Raw genomic sequence first — 23669 nt, 5'->3', positions numbered from 1 at the left:
GGAAAATTAGGTTGTGGTCGAGAAGAATCATTTCATTACAGTTGACTGTGATCCACACAACAGAGCCCTGGCCTGAGCATAAATGCTAAGGTTGCTGTCTTCCTGATACAGTACATGTGGGCTACATATTTAGTGTAGCATTTGCTTATGTGGGCCAGGATGAAAAGTCATTGTGAGGCTGCCCCAGATTCCCCCTCCTGGTGAGGAGGTTGATGGCTGTGCAGAGCAGGTTGTTGTTTGATTTGTACCCCTCCTGGGAAAGCTGCATGGCCACCTTTGATGGTGCCCACTGGCTGTTTCACTACATAGCAACTCTGAAACACACAGGTGCTTGTACAAACTGGAGCCCAGCAGAATGCACTCCACGGGGTCCATTTAGTATAGTCTCCCACCCGAGATGGGAGTCAGGCATGGGCCAAGTAGATGTCATGGGCTGTCCGTTCCTTTATCTTCGAAGAGGTGCCAGGCGTGTCCCTTCAGCTCCCAACTGCCACAGAGAAGAGCATTCTGAACAGTTCACTCAGTCTAATCCTCAGAAGCACATCTCATAACAGGCCACTGTCTAAGGACCTTCACTCGTTATCTCATCTGGTAGGTGAAGATTCAGAAATCTGTTTTTAATTATCCAGAGCATGTTTATTTAATATGTGTAGTTTAAGAGCACCGCAAGTTATGTTATATATAGGATATTTTTCACTCTTAAAAAAAAAAATCACACTGGCCAACAAGATGGCTCAGTAGGTAAAAGCACTTGCCACGCAAGCCTGGTGACCAAAGTTCAATTCCTAGAACCCACATAAGGGTGTCAGGAGAAAACCAATACACAAAGTTGTCCCCCCTTAACCTTTATTCGTGGGCTGTGGCATGCATGCACCCATGTGCGCACAGAGACAATAATAAACAAGAATATATGTCATGCATAGAACATTTATAAACTAGAATTTTAAAAACTCTTGAAATAACTTTAGCACCTTAGTATGCTGATATTTAAGGTTTTTCTAGAGTTTTCTTCATGCATTCTTACATGTTACCAGCTTTTAAAGTGTAATCCACTTCTATCTATATGAAGGGCATTATATCTGTGTGTGTGTGTGTGTGTGTGTATGTGTGTCTGTGTCTGTGTCTGTGTGTGTGTGTGTGTGTCTGTGTGTGTGTGTGTCTGTGTGTCTGTGTGTGTGCATGTTCCTGTTTTTAACGTGATAGTGAAGGTGGCTACTAGCTTCTCTCTCAGGGCTCAGCAGCTGAATCTGCAGGCTGCTGTAAGGATGTCCCAGCTGTGGCCAGTGGTTGGTGTTCTCTTCACCGTCTCAAGATGCCATATCCTAGGTTATACTCACACTGGACCCAGATTTACCCAGTGAGTACTTGACCTTGGTCTGTGCCATTTAGATAAAATGGTGATTTTGAGGCTCAACTAATAATGACTCTGCCCAGAGGAGTGGCTACACAGATATTCAAGTATGCCCGCCTCAGTTGAGATGAGGTATGGAATCCGTAACCCCAGGGACCCGGGACAAACTTTTTGTATTACATTATTACTGTGTGTGTGTGTGTGTGTGTGTGTGTGTGTGTGTGTGTCTGTGTGTCTGTGTGTCTATGTGTGTGTCTGTGTGTGTGTCTGTGTGTGTCTATGTGTGTGTCTGTGTGTGTGTCTGTGCACATGCACTTCCCGAAGCATGCACATGGAGGTAAGAAGACAACTGTGGGCGTTGGTCCTCCCCTCCCACCGTGTCAATTCCAGGTCATCAGGCTTGGCAGCAAGTGTTTTTAGCTACTCACTGGCCCTGTGTTCCTTCCTTCCACTCTCTAACCCCACCCCCAGTGTGTCACACATCTGTCACAGGTGCCCCCCACCCCCAAACTAAAGATCCTTTCAAAGGCTGCCCTAACCCTGGAAGAGGTGAGACACACCCATCCCCCCACCCCACCCCCAGGCATGGAGCCTGCATTTGTAACCAGAGTCTGCAGGGTGGGAAATCCCTAGCCTTCCCATATGCTAAGAAGGAAGAGGGACACCCCTGAACACAGCTGAGAAAACTGAGGGATGCTTGTGTTGGGCAGCTCATCCATCATGAGGACCAGTAAAGTCCAAAGTTCCTGGCTGCCGGGCAAGTCCTCCTCCTAAGCCCTGGAACCTGTGAAGCATGCAAATGCCATCTTTTCCTCTTCCATCTTTTTTTTTTTTTTTAAGTAAGTGAAGCTCCCTGGAGTACACTTACTCTCCAAATGTGTACACAGGCAAGACGTGAGTGATCACTGTTGTCTGTAATGGATTCCTTGTGTCCAAGATACTTCCCTGAGCATTGTGCTGCTCATCCTAGTACTTCTAATGCATGATTAATGTGTGTTTAAACAGTCATTGCCTAATCGGACTGCTTCACCTTAGGGATACTGGTGAGTACACAAAGCACACTTACACAGAAACACCATCAGCATGTGCAGCAGCCTTCTGCCAGCTTTGGTGGTGTGTGAGGAGTGAACCGCTGAGACTCGGGTGGTGCCTGTTCAACCTCACATGGTCCACTGAGCTGCAGATGGCTTTCAGAGACCCCACTGTGGGAGAACTTTAAGTCTCTTATCTGAGCATCTACCAGCAAGGCTCCATGAGCTCCCAAAAGGAGGACTGGGTGTTCGTCTCACCTGAAGGGAGCTTTCGGTGTAGTAGGAAGAATGTGTGTGAGTGACTATGTCTCCAGGTAGAAAGTTAAGAGGGCCTGGAGTCTGGTTTAGAAGAGTCAGAAGAAGGGCTGGTGAAATGGCTCAGCAGTTAAGAGCACAGACTGCTCTTCCAGAGGTCCTGAGTTCAAATCTCAGCAACCAATGTTGGCTCACAATCTGTAATGATCTGTAATCTATAATCAGATCTGTAATGAGATCTGATGCCCTCTTATGGTCTGATGCCCTCTTATGGGGTGTTGAAGACAGCTACCGTGTACTTACATATAATAAATAAATAAAAACCTTTGGGCCAGAGCCAGCAGGAGAAGGGAAGGCAGGGGGTGGGGTAGGGATGGAGGTTAGGGGAGAAAGGAGAAATCCAGGCCATTACACAAGGTGGGGCCCATGAGTGTAAGAAGAGGGTAGAGGAAGCAAGGGGCTTGCAGTTACCCTGGGGATTCAGAGAGCCTTGCAGGGCTTTTCCCAGGCAGCCACACAGGCCAACAAAGTAGGAAACTTAGATGCCTATGACAGGCCTTGTGTAAGCCATGCTGAACTCCCTCCCTGTGGGTAGGTCAAGCCCTGACTTCCACATGCCTCTGCTTCTGACCTGTCTGACTGTAAAGCAAAGTGTCCCATGAAAAGGTCCCCAAAATGCTAGATTTTTTACCCACCCAATGCCAGTGAGCACACTGTGAATTCTTAGCGTTTTCACCTCATGGACTGTTTGTAAGGCATCGGGGTCCTTAGAAGATATGCCTGTGACTCATATGGAACCTGAACCTTGAAAGTGGGTCATGCCTGAGAAGTGGAAGAGAAGTTTTGCTCTACAGGATGTTAGTTGGGGGACAGTGCAGGCTTGTCCTTTTCTGAAAAGTCTTAGAGCTGATTGCGTATAAATAGACCCTAAAACTGGGAGCCTGGCTTGGATATATCTAAATGGAGAGTAGCACTGCGTGTGTATTTATACATACTTTGAAAAAAATCCCCCTTCCTTCTGGAAACTGCTTTAGAAGGTACACTCATAATTGCTACATGATTCAGCCACCAAGCTACTGAAATGTTCCCCTCAAGGAGCGTTTGACATTCAGTGGGAATTTTAATATAATGGAGTGAACATGTCAGAAATCCAAACAGATTTTTAACTCTTTGACTTGTTCATATTTCAAAAGATAGCTTCCAGTAGGCTTCTCTCTCTCTCTCTCTCTCTCTCTCTCTCTCTCTCTCTCTCTCTCTCTCTCTCTCTCTCTCTCTCTCTCTCTCTCTCTCCCTTCCTCTCCATGACTTAAAAGTAAAGCTGAGTAGCAGAGACTACCATGGTGCCCCTTGGGGCTTCCTCTTCTGCTGTATCCTAACACAGTTCCCAGGCAGCAGCCCTTCAGCCCCCTTTAACCTGTCGACTTTGGGAAATGCCTGCTAACACAGAGACCATGTGTTCGGTCAGGTCTGTGGCTGGCCAGCTCAGTCACTTACTGTGAAAGCCACCTATCCTTTCTATGACTTCTCATCCATCACCTGCCTCCTAAGGATGTTGTGATGGTTAAATAACGAGGGCGCCTCGCTGGATGCTCTTCTGGACGCGTAGTTAGCATTCATCCAACAGAAGACAGATTCTCTTCCTTCCTCCGACTCCACTTCAGCTTGTCCACCTGGGGGAGGATAAGCCCAAGGATAGGTAGCTATTTTTAAAATGGCAGCACAACCATTTGTTAGCTGTTACCGTCTAGGGTAGGAAGTTTTATATATGTGGGGAGCGGGGCGCAGGGGGAGGAGTTTTAGCTGAAGAAGGGCTTAAGTTACCTGATAATTTTCATCTTCCACCTGCCTCTGCCTCGGTGATAAGTGAGATGACTTTATGAAAAGCTTTGCTTTTCCCAGGGCTCTGTGTTCAGTCTTAAAGTGCGACTGTCTTTGCTTCCTGAGTGGCCTTCCTCCCGCCTTCTGATTGTCACACCTCAGTCAGTGATTTAAATTCTCTATTTCCTCCTCCTCAGTCTTCTCTTTTCCCTCATTCTTTTGGTTCTTTGTTTTGGGGGAGGGAGATTGTTGTTCTCTTTCAAGATAGGGTCTTACTAAATTTTATTTAAGTCATGCCTAGTCAGTTTTAACTGTCAACTTGACACAGCCTAGAGTCACCTAAAGAAAGATTAAATTGAAAGATTTCCCAGATGAGACTAGCCTATGGGCATGTTTGGGGGGGGGGATCTTGAATATTAGTTGATATAGGAGGGCCCAGCCCACTGTGGGTGGCACCATTCCCCAGGCAGGTGGTCCTGTACTCCAGCTGAGCGTGAAGTATTGAGCAAACCAGCAAGCCACAGTCCTATGTGGTTTCTGCTTCAAGCTCCTGCTTGAGTTCTTGCCCTGACTTCCTTCAATGATGGACCCTGACCTGGAAGTACAAACTGAAATAAACCCTTTATTCCCCTAAGTTGCTATTGGTCATGGTATCTGTCATTACAATAGGGGGCAAATTAGAACAAGTACTTTAAATGGAGTCGCTTCTATGGGTATCAGAGGGTTTCTTTTCCTATTGGACCAGATTGGCAGGATATTCGGGGAATTTAAAAGTTTATACGTTTCTAGCTTATAAGTAAGCAGAGGAGTGGTTTAGTGTTTGAAATTGTGTTACTCAAGGTTTAAAGACTGAACTGCCTGCAGGACTTCCAATGTAGCAGCTTTAATTAACTTTAGTAGATGGATTAACCAAACCAGCATTTGGAGTGTGTCTATCTTTAAAATGAGCTTGGGGTATCTGAGGGACAGACAGGATGCTGAGAGGCTACCTTGTAGGAGAAGTTGAAGAGAGTAGGACTAAGTCTGCGGTCACTTCCATTGTAGAGCCCCTCAAGCCACCTGCTACTCCTAGCTCCTGCTTACACCCTTTCCTTCAACCACTATACCCCAACGCCTCCTGAGCACACAGCACAGCACGATCCAGCTTCCTCTCCTAGCCCAGACCTCTGTGGTCACTGAAGCAGTCTACATTCATTCATTAGAAGTACCGCAGTGTGGTGTGGGCTGTGGGTTGAAGTGAAAACAGAACATTGACTCAGATCCTAAATTTCCTCATCTAAAGAATGGAGAAGCTTACAGATAATGTATAGATACAATTCCTGCCCCACAGAGTGCAGATTCTGCCACCTTTAAGCATGCTTCCCTTCCACATGTATGTAGGATGTGTAAATGTGACAGGAGAAACTGTTAGACGATAGGCATTCACGATCGTGCTGCACATGGCCACACATGCTCAACCCTGAGAGGAGGAAGAGACCCTGGAGGTGCTGCTCTGTAAGGCTGCCATGGTCATAAGGAGCAGAAACAGATACAAACACAACTCTAGCAGTCACAAACATTACCTTTAAGAAAAAGAGTGGGATGGGCTAGAATCCTCAGGCTAAGGACTTGCTGCCAAGCATGATACCCTTGTTCAGTTGAACCTGGTTCAAACCCCAGGACCCAGATGGTGGTGGGAGAGAACCAGTTCCCAAGAGTTATATCCTCTGACCTCCGTAGCACACATGCATGCACACACGTTTAAATAAATGTAATAAAGGACACTTTTTTTTTCTACAAAAGAAAGAGCAGCCTGGTGTGGTAGTGTACGTCTATAATTCATCACTTAGGATGTGGAGGCAGGAGGAACAAGAGTTCAAGGTTGCCCTCAACTACATCTCAAGTTCCAGGCTAACCTAGGCTACTTGAAGCCCTCTCTCAAAAAGCCACCAAATGATGAGGAGGAGGAGGAGGAGGAACAGGGGTAAGAGGATAAAGAAGAGGAAGAGGAGGGGGAGGAGGGGAGGAGGAGGAGGAGGAAGAAGGGTACCTTGGCAACATTATTTAAAAGGAGGAAACTTTGTTGTCTTCTGTGACCCACACCAATGTCAATGTCATAAGTCATCATAAAATGTGTGTGCACTCCAGCCTTTGGTCACACACCATATTGCATGGTTTCTTCCTATTAGTTTCTTCACAGCAAGTAGACCGTAGGAGCATAGCAGCCATTAAAATGGGCTTTACATATCCAGTATCCACTCATCCGTAGTGATGTCCTCATGTAACAGGCAAAAGCAATGTCATTATTCTTTTAATTAAGTGAAGACACTGGGAAGAGTTACCACCCCCTCTGTTTACAGCTGAGGACAACTCTGGCATTTGTTTAATACTCTTTGTAGTTCTTTGTGTGGTGGCAGGAGGGCGTGTGCAATGACTTTCCATAGTTTAACAAAGGCAGGTTCTGCTTTCTGTGATGACCAAGTACTTCCCCTTGAGCCCTACTTGCCCACAGAGGATGATTAATGTAAAATATAAAAAGCACCACTGAGGTATCATAGAAAGCAGACAGAAACTGAAGTTGGATCTACCCTTGGAAAAAGGATGTGGCAGGGGTCACCTTCCCATTTGTGGCTGTTGGCTTGAGGACATACACCATCTGGTGTCATATAGAGAGGTCAAGAAAATGCAGTTTCTGTCAAACCCATAGAGACCAAACTGGGACAACTGCAACAGCTGAGGAGTGGAGGAAAATCCTGCTGGGAATGGGGCAGGGGGGAGAGAGACAGGCAGAGAACCCTTGAGTTCTGTGTGTGAATTCTGCCCAGACCCCTAAACTCCTACCTGAGCAACCAGTGGGAGGAATTTAAGTATCAATGAGGCTAACACACACATACACACACACACACACACACACACACACACACACACACACGAAACCATTAAATAACACAAGGCCACAGCAAGGTCAAAAGGACCTCTACACATAGTGTACACCATAGGAATTAAGTCAAGATATATATTTAGGGACTACAAAAATAACAAGAGAAAATAGTCCTGGCCCTTAAGGCATTTATAGAGTTTAAAAACTCAAATAGTGACCTAGAACAAAATGGGATATTGCAAATGATGGAATAATATACAAATAAAGGAAAATTATTCTACTGAGAATCGGTACCGTTTTGCCTAAGTGTTCGTGTCTGGCTAGAATTTGAACAAATAGAGACAGAAGAGAATATCCCAAGCATGTCCAAAGGTGCAGAGGCAGAACAGTGGGGAGATCATTTTGATAATGTCAAGACGAAGATTTGATTAAAAGTGAGTATTTGGTGGCTCATGAATGGGAAAGGAAGGGAAGTAACCAATGGGACATAGCGTTGAAAAATGTTGCTGGGTGGTGATGGCACATGCCTTTAATCTCATCGCTTGAGGATGCAGAGGCAGGCAGATCTCCGTGTTTGAAGCTAGCCTAGTTTACAGAATGAGTTCTAAGACAGCCTGGGTTATACAGAGAAACCTTGCCAGAAAGAAAGAAAGAGAGAGAGAGAGAGAGAGAGAGAGAGAGAGAGAGAGAGAGAGAGGGAGGGAGGGAAGGAGGAATGGAGGGAGGGGGAGAGAGGGGGAAAAAAGAGAGAAAGAAAAGAAAGAAAGAAAGAAAGAAAGAAAGAAAGAAAGAAAGAAGGAAAGAAAGAAGAAAGAGAGAGAAGTACATGTCAATCACAGAGAGCCCCAGTGCAGTGTAAACTCTGAGCCACACATGGTAACACACCTGTAATCCTATCAATCCCAGGAGGAAGATGCCACTATAGAAAGACCCTTACTCAAAAGAAGAGGAAGGGAGAGGTAGTAGAATGTACTTTAATTGTGAGAAAGAAAAATAAGCCACAGTAGCCAGGTCTGAGGAGAAAATTTTTCACAGACAAAGCAGACCTTTTTTTTTTTTTTTTTTTTTTTTTTTTATTTACATGGATGTTTCGCTTCCATGTCTGCCTGTGTGCCATGTGTGTGCCTAGTGCAGAAGAAGCCGTTGGATCCCCTTGGACCTGGAATTACAAGTGGTTTTGAGCTGTCTTGTGGGTGCTAGGAATGAACCCCAGGTTTTCTGGAAGAGCAGCTATCGCTCCAGCCATCAGAGGACTTTGACCCTATAGGAAAGAAAGGGCATCCATGTTTTCCAGGCTTTGCATGACAGATGACTGAAAACTAGGTAGCTTGTTCTCTCCAGTTCTGGAGTCCACATGCTCAAAATTAAGATGCCAACAAGACCAAAGTTCCTTAGAAGGAAGTGCTGGAATGCCATGGCTTGTATCTGCCTGTCTACATGCCACTGTCTGTCTTCCATCCACGCCCATGACTCCAGTGTGCTTCCTCTGAAGGATACAAATTGGATTGAGGGCCTACCCTAATCCAGTATGACCTCATTTGACCTAATATTTGTAAAGACATCATTTACCTGTAAGTGAATATTCCAGGGTCTACCTGCACATGGACTTGAGAGGATGCAAACCCACTCGGTACAGAGCTAAATTGATAAGGTGACCACTTGGTACAGACAAGGTGACCGCTGGTTGCTATAATCTCGGGAATTTGAGGCAGGAGGACTGCTAGTTCAAAACCAGCCTAAACTAGTGAGTTCCAGGCCAAACTAGGCTACAGCATAAGACCATATCTCAAAGTTTTCTAAGGCAAAACCACTCCATTAAGCAGCCTAATTTAGTCTGTTCAAGCCCCATGAACTCTGGTTTAAAAAAAAAAGTTTCTGAAATTATCTATGGTCTTAAAATTCTGGATCTACTTAATACAGGCACATGAAAACTTTCAGTGGCACTGGAGATCAAACCTAGGAGTCACATATGCTAAGCAAGCACTACCATAGAACTGTATCCCTAGCCAAAGCCTTAATATTAAGGAACTCTGTTTTGAGGAGCACTGTTACTCACAAACATACACTGTGTGTCCCCATTAGTGTCTCCTTACTCATGGTTAATTTGTATTTTTACTTTACATATATCACCACTGAAAGTAGCAAATATTTCATTTCATTATGAACACGTAAGAACTGGTAAGTAATCCTGGTCCCCTCTGTCCCATCATTCCAGATGAGTAACATTAGATGTATTTTAGGGGAAGTGCGTCTCAGATTTCCAACAAAACTGTTTTCTAAAGCAAAGCCACTCCATTAAGCAAACCTTAATTTAGATCGTCAAAGCCCCACGGACTCTGGAAAGCAAGTTGTTGGATCTCATAATGAGTCTTGAGTCACTGCGGTTGGAAATGTCTGCTTCCCAGCAGGAGTCTTTGCGCTAGATTTTGCTGTACGGGAAGGAAGGGCGTATGTCTAGAGACTCTGGTCTTTAAGGCCGTCAGTTCAGATTTTAGCTGGAATTCCATATTCTTGACACACACCTAAACTGTGAATTCCTAGCAGCCATAACTTGTAAAACTCAATCAGTAGATAAATATGTGTGATCACATTTCCCAGTGTCCCGTGGCTAATGAAAACGTGAATGAGTTGGGGTAGATTCAACTAAAAAGTAAAAACAATTTGCCGCTTCCAAGGCTAACTTGACAATACATGAGCACTGGAATTCTCTTTAATATACTTCACTCTGTTGTTGTTTTATGTGGAGACAGAGCCTTACTCCCTGCGCAGCCTGTCAGGCCTTGACCTTCGTTCTCCTTCCCCAGCCTCCTGACTGCTGGGTTTCAGGTGTGCACCATCAAGTCTGCTTTTTAATCTAGTTCCTGACTGCCAACCTTAAAACTGAAGCCCTTTTTACCCTTCGGAGGTATTGCTTTCTGCACAGAGCTTTCTTTAGGGTGAAAATGATTGCTAGCCCACAGAGTTGAACATTATCATTCAGATTCAGACTTAGACTCAGACTCAGTTTCAGTCCTGTTTGTCATTCTGGCAAAGGGGAACTTAGAATTGTATTTGTTAGATACAATTCATTGTGTGTGTGTGTGTGTGTGTGTGTGTGTGTGTGTGTTTTACTGGAGATCAGACCCAGGGCCTTGTGAATGCTAGATAATCACTCTTCACTGAGCAACAAGCCCAGTCTTTAATTTACTGCATTAAGAAAATATGAGCTGGATGTGGTGGCACATCCCTTTAAACCCAACACTCAGGAGGCAGAGGCAGGAGAATCTCCATGAGTTTGAGGCCAGCCTAGTCAGCATAGCAGCTTCTAGGCCAGCCAAGACTTTATAGTGAGACCTTACTCTGCTCTGTAGAAATGGCTAGGCCTCTATTTACATAAAACATGATTTCTATGCTTTGATAATTAGCTACAATATTAGTAAGTTCGAGAAGAAAATATGTTCTAGCAAACACCTTTTTCAAAGATAGGACTTGCCAAAAAAAAATAAGTCAATGATCTAAGAAATCCTAATTATTTCCTTAATTAAGTCAGTACTCAATGACCCATTCATCAAAGCCTTTGTGCTGATGCTCAATTTAACGGTAGCGTCTCAACCTGTTCTCCTGGGCTCCTTGCTGAGATGAAATTGCTCGCCATTCCTGATTTTCTGTCACTCCCCTCCTCAGTAAATACTGTGTATTCTGCTGCCTGGATATTTCATTATTCGTACTATTCATAGCCTCATTGAAAGGATCCTCCTGCCTATAATTCACATAAATATATAAGAGTACCTGTTTAAATCCCCTCCCCGTTACCATCACTTACAATACAGTGAGCATGCACACATCGATCGCCCTCCACCATATTGCCCTTGTCTGCCCCTCGAAACTGATCTGCCATAGACCCCGTTGTCCCATAACATTTAGCTTAAATTCTTCTCTAGTCCAGGCCCTGCTCTTGCTGGGCTATTCCCTGTGCTGTTTGTCTACTCCTAAGCCAGCAGATTCCTGTGCCCCACCCCCCAAAGCTCAGCCTATGAATCACTTCCTTTGTGAGTACATTCTTTCAGTTAATGTCACTCCTCCGTACTTCTGGTGTGGCAGCTTGTCATTTGGAAGGGATTTTCCCCTTGCCCGAAAATAAGTTTGATTGACCCTCTATCCAATGGAAACTTGAGAGAATTGTCCCACCAACCTTCATCACTAGGGTCTATATGGGCAGAAAGGAAAAATTCTTTCCTGCAGTCTGATGCTCTCTACAGTGGACTTCAAAGGCGGCCCCAGAGCCAGCCTGTCCACTTGGCATCTTACTGGCTAGAGGTCAATGCTTTTCTAAGCATCTTTGACAAACTAAAGAGCATGGCTAAGAACAACGTGGAAGATACTTCTGGGGAGGAACAGGCCCCATAGAGCAGCTCAGCACTCTCTTTGCTAAGGCAGCAGCTTTTCTAAGTCTTGAGCTGATGACCATCTTTGGCCCATGCGGGCTGAAGTCATCTTGCTGCACAGGATGTGCCGGTGTGAAAGAGGAAGGTTAAAAACAGCTCTTGGGGTGTGTCAGACGATTGCACAGAACCTCTTGTTAATCTGCCTCCGTGGCTACCCAGGCTGGGGGATTTGGAGCTGGTTACCAGCTAATGTCTACTCTCCATAATTTATTTTTTTGTTTGTTTGAAAAACATCCTCCACCCCCAAGAAAAGCTGATGAGATGGCCTCACAGTTAAAGGTATATACTGCCCTCTTACAGGACCCAAATTTGGTTTCCAGCATCCACAGTGGAAAGCTCGCAGCCACCAGTAACTCCAGCTCTGGGCAATCCAGTGGCCTCTTCTGGCCTCCACAAGCAACTGCCTTCAGGTGCACACACTCCAATCAATCAATCAATCAATCATCAATCAATCTCATTCTCTCTCCCTCTCCCTCCCTTCTCCCTCTCTTTCTCTCACCCCCACACCACCACACATGTCTTTTAAAAAGTAAGCAATTTGGCTTGCTTTTATACATTTTTTAAATTAAATGTATAGCATTTAATTTTTAAATGCTATACATTTCTTAGTTTAAAATCTTCAAATAAATGAGATATGGTGGTGGATGCCTTTTGTCCCAGCACTCAGGAGGCAGAGGCAGGCAGAGCTCTGTGAATTTGAGTCCAGCCTGGTCTACACAAGGAGTTCTAGGACAGCCAGGGCTACACAGAGAGAAACACTGTCTCAAAAAAACTAACCAGGGAGAGATAGAGATAGAGACAGAGGCAGAGAGATAGAGAGATAGAGAGACAGAGGTAGAGAGACAGAGAGAGACAGATAGACAGAGGTAGAGAGAGAGACAGAGAAATAGAGAGACAGAGGTAGAGAGACAGATAGAGAGACAGAGGTAGAGAGAGAGACAGAGAGAGAGAGAGACAGAGGGAGAGAGAGACAGAAAGAGATAGAGAGACAGAGGGAGGGAGAGAGAGGGAGAGAGAGAGAGAGAGAGAGAGAGAGAGAGAGAGAGAGAGAGGAGAATCTTCAAATATTGTTGACTGACTAACTGGTTTTGAAGGCTTCTCCATCTGTGTGGTGTGATGGTTAATGCTGCCTGTCAGCTTGACCCTGTCAGGGTCTCAAAACACCAAAGAGAATGTCCATGAGGAAAATTGTAAGTTACAAAATTGAAGTAGGAAGGCCTTCCCTAAATATGGAGGGTGGGGTGTACCATTCCATGGAGTAGAATTCTAACCAGATAAAAAGGAAGAAGCTGAATCCTGGCACTCATCTGTTTCCTGGATGGAGATATCCCAGCTGCCTCATGCCCCTGCCTCCGTGCCTGCCTTTTCTTGCTTCTGTTGCTGGCAGGTATGTTTGCCACAGAGAAGAGAAAAATAATTAATACAGTGCACTTTTCCTGTCTTCAGCAAAAATGGTTATCCAGTTGACATGGGCTAGTAGTGCCCAGGTCCAAAAGAGTCAGTGAGTTCAGAATTCAAGCAATGGCTGTGTATGTGTATATGTTACAGTCAGAGAACTGTAAAGCCAACTCAAGCCACACAGGCAGATGGAGCTGCGTTTTGCTTCTGCAGGCCATATGGAGAACTTACAGGGTAGTCAGTGCCTGCCCGGGAGAATACGTAAAAGGCCAGCTCTCTTAAGCCAAAACACCTGAAGAGCTACCCCAGGTCCAGGGTTCTCCAGGGTACGGCCAAGTCAATGGACAGGTTATTTCCCTCTGGTCGCTCAGCTCCCTTCCTCTCCCTTTTATGGACATTGATGCCAGGAACAATTCTGCCATGCTAAAACTCTATCTTGGAGTCTCTTTCCAAAGCAACCAGACCTGTGACAGGTAAGGGTGCAGGTGTATAGTGCTGGGTGACCATTGACCCTGTTGATCTGAGATAGCATGGCACTTAGGAGTCCTGTGTACCTTGGTCAGATATCAAGAATATGCTTGAGAAACTTGGATAAAATGTCAGATAAATGCTAAGTCCCCATGTACATGTGCGACTTGCCCATTAAAGGACACTTGACTGTTTCCTGTGTTTCAAACATCCTAATGCCAGTCCATATGAGTCTAGGAGCACAGAAGTGGGTTTCGCCATTCCTCTGAAAAAGGCTTGGCTCTAAGGTTCATATCAATATAATTAAGCATATGTAGTGATTAGTCTTTTTCAATATTGAGCTTTTAATTCCTCCTCAGTGACAAGGGCCCAGTTAGAGGCCTTCCTGAACGCAGAACTGTTCTCGCCTCTGTCGGGCATTGGTAGCAGAAGCAGTTATTCTAGAGCTCCGTCCACTTGCACTGCACACAACTCAGTGCCATTTGAGCTGGACCTGCTGTCCTACTCAATGCCCCTTCCTCCACCCCTACCAAGTATATTCCATAGAGTTAAAGCAAATTAGACAAAGGTTTATAGCTATGGGACTAATCCTGTGTGTAGTGATTTGAGTGAGAATGGCCCCCATAGTCTCATATAGTTGAATGTTTTATCCCCAGTTAATGGAGCTGTTTGGGAAGGATTAGAAGGTGTGGCCTTGCTAGAGTGGGAGTGGCCTTGCTGGAGGAGGTGCGTCATTGGAGGTGGGCTTTGAGATTTCAAAATCCCATGCCAGGTCCAGACTCTCCTTTTTCCTCCCCATACCCATCCCTTCCCCCTTCCTGTCCTCCTCCCTCTCTCCCTCCCCCCTTCTTCCTCCCCCTCCCTCCTCTTCTCCCTCTCCCCATCTCCCTCCCCCTCCCCCTCCCCCTCTCTACCTGCTGTCTGCAGATCAGAATATAAAGCTCTCAGCTACTGCTCCAGACCATGCCTGTCTGTTTCCCAGTGTGGTAATCACGGACTAACCCTCCAAAACTGTTAGCAAACCCCAATTAAATGCTTTCTTTTATAAGAGTTGCCTTGGTCATGGTGTCTCCTCACAATAGAGCAGTGACTAAGACACTGTGTTAATTTCTAGAGTTAAATCAGACTTGGATTTGTACAGGGACAGCATCTCCCCAAACAGCCTTAGCCTATCTTGCCACTTCCCTGTCCTTTCCTACTCTGATTTCACAAGGTAATTGAGTTGGAGACCCAGGAGGCGCCAGCCCATCCAGTAAGATCAGCTGTTGCCAATTAGCCTGGCCCAGTTCACTTAGTAATTAATCAAAAACTACTTCCTGAAGATCATGTACAAAGGCCTAGACTGAGACCTGTGTGGGCACTCACTGGGTCCCAGACTTCCTGTCTTTCAAAGAGAAAGGTGGACACAAATGCAGAGGGCCAGCAGCAGGACCGTGGACCACTGAGTGTCATGAGACCAGAGAGGAATTTTCTTGTACCAAAACCCTAACCTCGAGGTCACTTTAGAGCCTTGCTCAGAGAAGCTCTCAGAACCCAGTAGCTGAGTGTTGTTCCCAGTGGTTTCCAATGACTTTACGGCCTTGAAATAACATAATGTTCGATTGGCAACAGGCAGTGGCAGACATCTTCCCCCAGGGTTGTAGGCAAGCCTGAGCGGGCCTGGGGCACGGGGCGTGTAGGCTGTATGGGTAGTCGAGATGACATGGGTGTGCCAGTGACCTTACTGGGCAGAGGCTCTCGCACTCACCACACTGGCCAGATCCAGCAAGAGGAGCAGCCGCACACTGGCAGAATCCAGGCTTCTCTGCCTACCCTCTCCATCCCACTGTGAAGGCTGGACCACGGGTATGCGAGGGGCATTGAGGACCTCTAACGCACCCCCCTGCGAGCCTTGCATTCGTGGAGAAATCACGAGACGCAGAGATCAGGTAGTTACTGCAAAACGAGGCTTTTTAATCTTTATCACCCACGTGGAGAAACGCGGAGAGACGCGGAAGGGAAGGGCTGAGGAAGGGGTCCGGCTTACAGTCTAGAGTGACGTATTCACTTCTGAATGGCTGCTCGCTCACCACCCAATATTACGCCTCAGGATAGGCCAGTGACCTGGCGCTCTTTCTGCCTGGCAGCTGCGCAGAATGATTGTTTACATCTGGAGAAAACACGCGGCCAGTGCCATCTTGGAAATGCAAATGTGTAGCCACTGAAACAGCGGCTCACTATAAGGACCGAGTCATCTGCCCCCTCTAGTGTACATTAGTAGATATATTTCCAGGCCTAAGAATTCTCTATAGACCAAGAGATACACCTTGTGCCTTGTACTGGGTCCATCTGTCACGATGAAGTGACTAGACTCCTCACAGAGTGGGAGCTTCATGTGACAGTGATCACTGTCTTAGGCCTGCTACGGAAGCCGTTTCTGGAGCTGAATAGATTTTGTTTAATTGCTCTTTGTGTTTACTTTGAGCAATGATCCTGAGGTTTTGTTTTGTTTTCAATTAAATAAACTAGTAATAAATACCTTAAACATTTAAATTATTATCTATTTTATCACCCTTTAATAAAAAATAGAAGTCTTTCTCAATATCTCATGCCTGCAGTTACAGGCAGGAGTATAGAGAGTTAGAGACCAACCTCTGCTACATAGGGAATTAGAGACCAGCCTGGGCTACATAAAACCCTATAAATAAAACTAAATAAATAAATGAAGATTAATTTCAGAGCAGAATTTTTCAAGCTCTTTTTTCGGAGATGAACATAGAGTTTGATAACTTCCATCCCCTAACATGGAGTCAGAGGCTCTGGCCATGGTTGTGGGACATGAAATCATTTAGGAGTTGGGAAACACGGCCTGGGGAACTTATCTAACATACTGCCTCTCCTTATATCACCTGGACTTCATCCCAGCCTGCCTAACACTGACCACAGAGGACTTTCTTCACTGGTGTGGGCCTGTCCTACCCTTCCACACAGAGGGGGAGTTGGATCCTTTCCCATGAATAGGGTGGTGAAATGAGAAACTGGACATAACACCAATACAGCAGTGTAACTGGGAAGCCTTAATGAGTCTGACATAGGCAGGAGGCAGAGGGTTTGGCTACATCCATCCTCACCTCCTGGAAACCAAAGTTCAGAGACCTGGACAGCAAATGTTCTAGAACAGACACTCTGCTATAGCAGAACTGGGTGAGAGGCAAGCCCTTTGACGATACCTACATGTTCCGCGCACCTCTCGAGTCCCCTTCGCCCGCGAATAAGGACACGAGAGACAGTATTCGGGTAGTTACTGCAAAACGAGGCTTTACTCTGTATCAGCAAACGTGGAAGACGCGGAAGGAGCGCGGAAGGAAGCGGAAGGGCTGAAGACAGGAAGAGGCCTAGCTTAAATACACCCTAGAGTGACGTATTCACTTCTGATTGGCTGTTCGCTCACCACCCAATATTATGCCTCGGGATTGGCCAGTGACTTTGGTGGGTTTTCTGCCTTTGCAGCTGCGCAGTTACTTGTTTACTGCTGGGAAGACACGAGGCCAGCGCCATCTTGGAATGGCAAACGTATAACCACTGACCACGGCTTCCTACACCTACAGCCTTTGCTCGCTGGTGACCAGGTCCATAGCAAAAGTATAGTGAGTTAAATGGAGTTTTCACGTTCTGCATGCATGTGCTCTGTGCCCACATGTGTCAGGGATGACCTAAGCGAGGACTGCCAACAGGACTCCTGATGGCACACACCTAGCATATGAACCTTCCTGGATCAGTGTGCCAAGAAAACTCCAGTTCTGGGCATTTTCATATAGAATGGTGATCACTGAGACAAAGAGGCTTCTGCATTTATTAAGGATAGGTGAGAATGATGTCTAAGCAACACTGTTTTCTTCGTCTGAACTCTGATTTCCCTCTACTCTGCCAAGGGCTACCATGACAGACTCCTGTCCTACCATCTAGGTACAATGTACCCACCTGAGCCCTGTCTTTTCTTGCCTGACTCCTGAGTTCTGAGCAAAGCCACAGTACACCTAGGCAGGGTAGAACTGTGGCCTTCCTGCTCATAAAATAGAATGGCCAGCAGATGGCCTTCGCTGGCTCTGCTACATAAAATAGAATGGCCAGCAGATGGCCTTCACTGGCTCTCCCTGGCATGCGGTGGCTGGTGAGCTGGCTGCAGCCTCAGAAGCTTCTGGACAGATTTTGTTGGTTTGCAGCTAAGCAGGAAAAAGTGAACTTCTGAGTTGAGAACTCAGCAAGAGTTCCCTGCTTCAAAGAAAAAGAACAAGAGTACAGCAGGTGCCCAGGTTAGGAAATCCACCTCCATGCTAGCAGCATATATGGCTCTCAAACTCCCTTTGCCTCAGAAATCAAGCTGGATACAGTGTGGTATGATAGGGCAGAAAGTGCACCCCAGGCCGGATACAATGTGGCACTAAAGGGCAGAAAGTGCACCCTAGGACTTACCACAATTTTCTGTACTGCTCACATGTGCACGGTCCTGAGAAGATGAGCTGAAGTGTCTCTTCCTCTGTGACATTATAGAGCTTCCATGCAGTGTCTGTGCCTGAACCCCAGACATACAAGTCCTGACTCTGACAAAGAAACTGGGGAAGTCTTGATCTGTAGAAATGTATATTTAAGCTGGAATAGTGGCTCCAGCCCCATCCCTGATGGTCTTCAAGAACAACTTGTCAGCTCCGGCCTTTTTCGTGAAGCCCTCTGGTCTTTGTGTGGCATTTCCCCATGCCTGAATTCTGGTACTTTAGAATCACAGGACCCTCATTCTATAACCTGTCCTTCTTACCCCTGCCTTCCCCTCCACCATCTTACCCCTTCTCTAAGGAACCATAAAGATCCCCATTTAACTTCATGTGGCCCAGAATGGGGAAAGTCATGATGATTCTTCCTCATGAACCTTCATGTAGTTGGACTGCAGATCTCTGTGCCTCCCAGTGCAGCAGGATGGAGAAGGTGGAGGGAAATGGGGGTCGGGGTTGGGGGAAGGGGATGCTTTCTTCATGCTGCCTTCCCACCAGAGTACACCATGCCTGACTCCATCTAGGCTGGATTAAAATGCATTGCTCTCCTACCCAAGGCTATTTATTAGTAGGCAGAAAATGTAATTAACCTTAATTGGTTTGGGTCACTGGCCCAAACTTGCTTTTCTGCTTGCTGCCTCTGTCCCCTTACTAAACAAGAGTCAAAACAGAGGCTCAGAATCAGGCCTGCGAAGGAGCAAAACCATAAATGCTCCCATCCTCCGCTGCACAGTGATTCTCGGAGGCTTGTGAATCATTCTGTGCACCACACAGAGAATAAAGGCCTTCGCTTACATGCACTGCTGTTTTCAATATGTGTTACTGTTGTGATTTATAAAATAAATGAGTGCTTAATAAATTACTTTGCCCCAATAATGTCCTTGGAAAGAGAATACCCTCCAAGTTTAGCTGCTGATAAGGGCTTCAGCACTCTGTCTTGGCTTCCTGTTCTGAAGATAAACAGGCTCAGGCTTGGCACTCTGACTTTGCTGTGACTAAATGGTAATCATGTATCAGCACAACGGCCTGTTTCTCCAGGATAACCAATGACACAGGGTTGGTCTCACACTTTCCCTATCCCAGGCTTCTGTGTGATCGGAAATTAGCTTATTCAGCCTTTAAAACTCAGGCTAGCTTCTCACAAGGCAGTAACTTAGCATGGTGTGACTAACATTTCTAGAGAAAAACAAAAATTAAACAAAATACCACACCCTGCCAGGGTCTTCTACTCCTCCAGCTCTTCCATTCCAGCTGCCCTGGGGGCGGGGGCGGGGCACTAATGTAGGACGTGGTGCATAGACTGAGTTGAACACATATCCCTTGATGAGAGGGCTCTAACTAGGAGTGTAAGCTTGTCTCATCCACTGCAACATCAAGGAAGGAGTAGACAGACCCTGCCTCAAGAGATGATCGCTGCTGGTGGAAAGACCTGGCTTGTGACCCACCAGCCAGAAATTCCAGGTCTCTGTCCTGTTTCTGTTGGGAGACCAAAGAGTGTAGGATTGGGGCTGCTGCCTCAAGGCTGTGTAGTAAGAGGGTGTGTCGCCAGCAGAAGAGGAGGGAGAGGTCCCTTCCAGTTCCTCTTCTAATTAAGCTGTGCTGTACTCATCTTTCAGCCTCAGGGGGGAAAAAAGACTTAGCATCCTACCCTGGTCCTTCCATAGTACAGGGTGAGCCAGCAGAAGGGGGAGTGAAGAATGCACCTTTCATGAAAGTCTTAATAATGTCCCTGTTGCTGGTGTAGGGCCAGGCTGTTCGGTGATACCCATGGACCAGAGCCATTTCACCAGGTCTTATAAGGCTCTAATAAGACACCATCAATTGGCTGCAGTTACACATAAACTTACCAAAGGGCATCTGAGCTGAGCTGCAGACACATCTTGGGACAGTTGCAAAGGCAGGAGCCGTGCAGGGCTCCAGATGCTCTGAGAGTTCCCTGCCAGTCATTCACCTCCTGGCTCACTTAGGATACCCAGGCAGGCCTGGGAAGGTCTGAGTTATACTTTATGTAGCCGTCATCCATCGGACCCTCTCTTTATTGAATAGTTTATTCAACAGATCCTATGAAGTCCTGTACTTCTTGTATAAGACCTTGTGCTAAGTTCTGGGGAAGGCTCCTCAGAAGGAGACACTGAGAGAGAAACAAGGTCAGCCAGGTAACTGAGTGTTGTGAAATGTCATGAAGGACAGAAACAGGAAAACGAGGTGCAGCGTTGGGGAGGCTAGCCATTCTATAGGGGGAAACCTGTGCAGAGAAGCTTTGGCACCAGGATCTCAGATTAGCAGGGCAGGAGGAGCCACAGGAATTGTGTTCCAGGCAGGTATGCACACATGCAGAAGAGCCTTCACTTGTTCAGGAGCAGAAAGGCTATTGCTGGAATGGAGGACGGAGAAAGATGAGTTCAGAAAGAGGGCAAGAGCCACGCTGTGTAGGACATTACAGGCCGTGACCAGAGTTAGGACTTTAGTCTGAGAGCATGGGAGACACTGATTGTGTTAAGCAGAAGTGAGTGATAGAATTAAAGATCACTGCCACACCGCTGCTAATAGATTAGAAACAGTTTCCATTAATGTGGGCCTGGGTAAATAACATTAGGTAGTTTAAAACTCTGAGACACAGATATATGCACTACTATAGAAGGATTTGCCAAGTAGCTCCAGGAGAGGACAAAAGAAACAAACCAAGAAACTGTGTGTAAAGGTGTGGTGGTTTAGAGTGAAGCTCGGGGGAAGAGCCTTTGTGAACCCCTGCATCCCCAATATTAGGGGAAATGCATTATAAATGTACTTTAAAGGCTAGCAAGATGGCTCAACAGATAACGGTGCCTACCACCAAGCCTGATTGATGATCCAAGTTTCAATCCCTGGGTTCATGTGGTGGGAAAAGAGAACCATCTCCTGGAAGTGGTCATCTGACCTCTACACATTCACAGCAGTACACACACACAATATATATATATATATATATTCTTAAATATATATTTTAAATATGTATTTAAATTATAATTTTTTAATTTTTAAAATATATATTCTTAAATATATATTTTAAAAATATATTATATATATACATGTGTGTGTATAGTATTCTAAAAAGAGGCAACATCCCTGCACATAGATGTACCTGCGTATAGTATTACATAACAGTCTGTTTGTAAGATGCTCCTAGGAAGACCATGTACAGCTAGGAGGGATGGAGACTAACTTAGTAACACATTATTCTGCACATGTGAACGGCTTATACTGTGCCTGTATCACTTACTCAGCAAACAAAAGACATACATCTAAGTTGGATCACTCTGGTTACTTTGTGGAGAAGGACTGAGCAGGGCAAGAATGGACATGAAGACTGTAGAAGGCTCAGGCAGTAGTCCAGCTGCAGGAGAGGTATGGTTTGACCTATGGAACTGGTAGTGGGCACGAAGAACAGGGCATGAACTCTGATACCTTCTGCTGAAATGTTCTTGTCTCCCAGGTGCTAAACCACTCAGAATGCCAGAGACTACCTGAGACATCACAGTGTAAAGGACAGTTATGGGTGTGCACTACTGTCATATCTACACACAATTCATAAATCGTCCTTATAGTTATAAAAACAAAATCAAAAGCCAGGTTTGGCGGTGCTTGAGAAGCTTGCTGTCCAGCCAGTCTGGCCGAGTCAGTGAGCTTCAGGTTTAGTGAGAGGTCTGGTTTCAAAATGAATGCAGTCCACATTGACCACTAGCCTCCATGTGTATGTGCACACACAGGTACACATGTGCACACACGCACACACGCACACGTGTGTGTATAATTCACCCTAAAGAGTTGCATAAAATACATATGTACACACACATATTTCATATACTTCTTATGCCACACATACACGTACACACCACACATACATGTCACCCTAAAGAATACACATTTCTCAACGGAGCTTGCTTTCTTTGCAGAGAGATGCCAAAGGCCAGTATCTGTTTGATCTCCTTTGCCACCACCTGAACCTACTTGAGAAAGACTACTTTGGGATTCGTTTTGTGGACCCAGATAAGCAGCGGGTAAGTCAAAATTCAAACCACAAACCGATTACAAGGTTAGTAAATAGGCCCGAATCTTTGGTTGCATGTAATTCCTATGCAAAGTTTAGCCTCAGGAGTCAGGGACCACCCAGACCCTTAATTGGTGTCATTGCTTCAAATCATAGAACTGAGCCTGAAAGTCACCTGAACCAGAGTTCATCTGAGGAAACCTGGCATTTCACAGATGCCAAAAAGGCAGCCCAAGAGCTTAAGCAATTTGCCATGGGTGCCTGCTTATATAGCTGGTAGCCATTGTTGAGGTCATAGAGCCCAGTGCACAGACAGGACATCTCTTGCTTTCTTTCTAGTAAACAGGCTATATATCCCTATATTTCAGGGATCTTGTCCTGGCTAGGTAGACCATTACTGGGCAATGCCAGTCTGGTCTAGGCAGGACAGAGAGCCAAACTGACACGAGCCTTCAGTACTTTGCAAAGCCTGTATCCCTTTCCCTGGTCTGTGCAGTAAAGGCAGCTGTAGACTTTCACCAAAACTGGCATCGCAGACAGAAACAAATTCATTTCCCTTGGGCCCCTCCATCATCTCCAGCATTGTCTTACCAGCCTGCCCCTCCTTTCTATTGTCAACCAGACATTATGATTCTCCAGATATGTCTGTCTCCCCTTTCAGATCTTCAGTCCCTCAGTTCTCTGGTAGGAACATGCTTCTTCTTTTCTTCCTCCTGGCTTCCTTTTGGTTTGGTTTGGTTGGTTTTTGAAGATCAGTTTTTATTTTATTGATGTATGTTTGTCTCTGTGTGCATATGTGTGGGTGTGTGCCCCATGTGTATGCTGGTGCCCTCAGCAGCCAGAGAGCATATTGAATCCCCTGAAGCGGTTGTTAGCTTCCTGAACAGAGTGCTTGGAACTGAACCTGGGTCTTCTCCAAGAGCAATAAGCACTCTTAAACACTCTTAAACACTCTCCAGCCCCAAAGCTACCTTCTTTTCATACTTAAGGTCTTCCGTGGCTTTTTGCTTCTTCCAGGAAGTCTCCTCCAACCTTGCCACATATTGCCCTACAGCCCACTATGTCCTTTAATACCTACCCACCATAGCACTTCCTGCACTGTGCTGACAGCCTTTGTCCCTACAAAAGCTCAAGTTCCAAGAGGGGACAGACAGACTGTATCTCATCCATCGCTGTCTACCATGGAGCAGGGCCTGGAAAGCAGCGGACGTTCAGTAAGCATTTGCTGAGGGGAGGAGTTGATGATTCGTGGTACTTGATGCTAACCTTCATCCTCCCAGCCTGCAGACACCTGCATTTCTGCAGGTGACTCATCGTCCCTCTGCTGACTGTGAGGATGTGCTATTCAGCAGCCCTAGGAAGTGGGAAAATATGCAGATACGTGCAGGCCTAGTGCTCCTGCTCACTCACCACCCGCGCTCCAGTCTCCACAAACACCATCACAAACCCTACAGAGCTTCACAAATCCTGTAGGGCCTCCTTCCCGGGGCCCAAGATTTCCTCCACAGGCC

General features: G+C 45.9%; 1 protein-coding gene across 7 annotated transcripts in view; it reads left to right on the top strand.

The window, feature by feature from the left end:
• Positions 1-23669, top strand: part of Frmd5 (FERM domain containing 5) — a 282263-nt gene that overhangs the window by 195162 nt on the left and 63432 nt on the right. For all 7 annotated transcript variants that reach the window (XM_076929620.1, XM_034495555.2, XM_034495554.2 and 4 more), the window contains exon 2: positions 22064-22168. In XM_076929620.1, the coding sequence (XP_076785735.1) occupies positions 22064-22168 (105 nt within the window). The remainder of the gene's footprint in view (positions 1-22063; positions 22169-23669) is intronic.

The sequence above is a fragment of the Arvicanthis niloticus genome, chromosome 2 (assembly GCF_011762505.2).
Source record: "Arvicanthis niloticus isolate mArvNil1 chromosome 2, mArvNil1.pat.X, whole genome shotgun sequence".
NCBI classification, from domain to species: domain Eukaryota; kingdom Metazoa; phylum Chordata; class Mammalia; order Rodentia; family Muridae; genus Arvicanthis; species Arvicanthis niloticus.
This window is presented reverse-complemented; position numbering and strand designations above follow the sequence as displayed.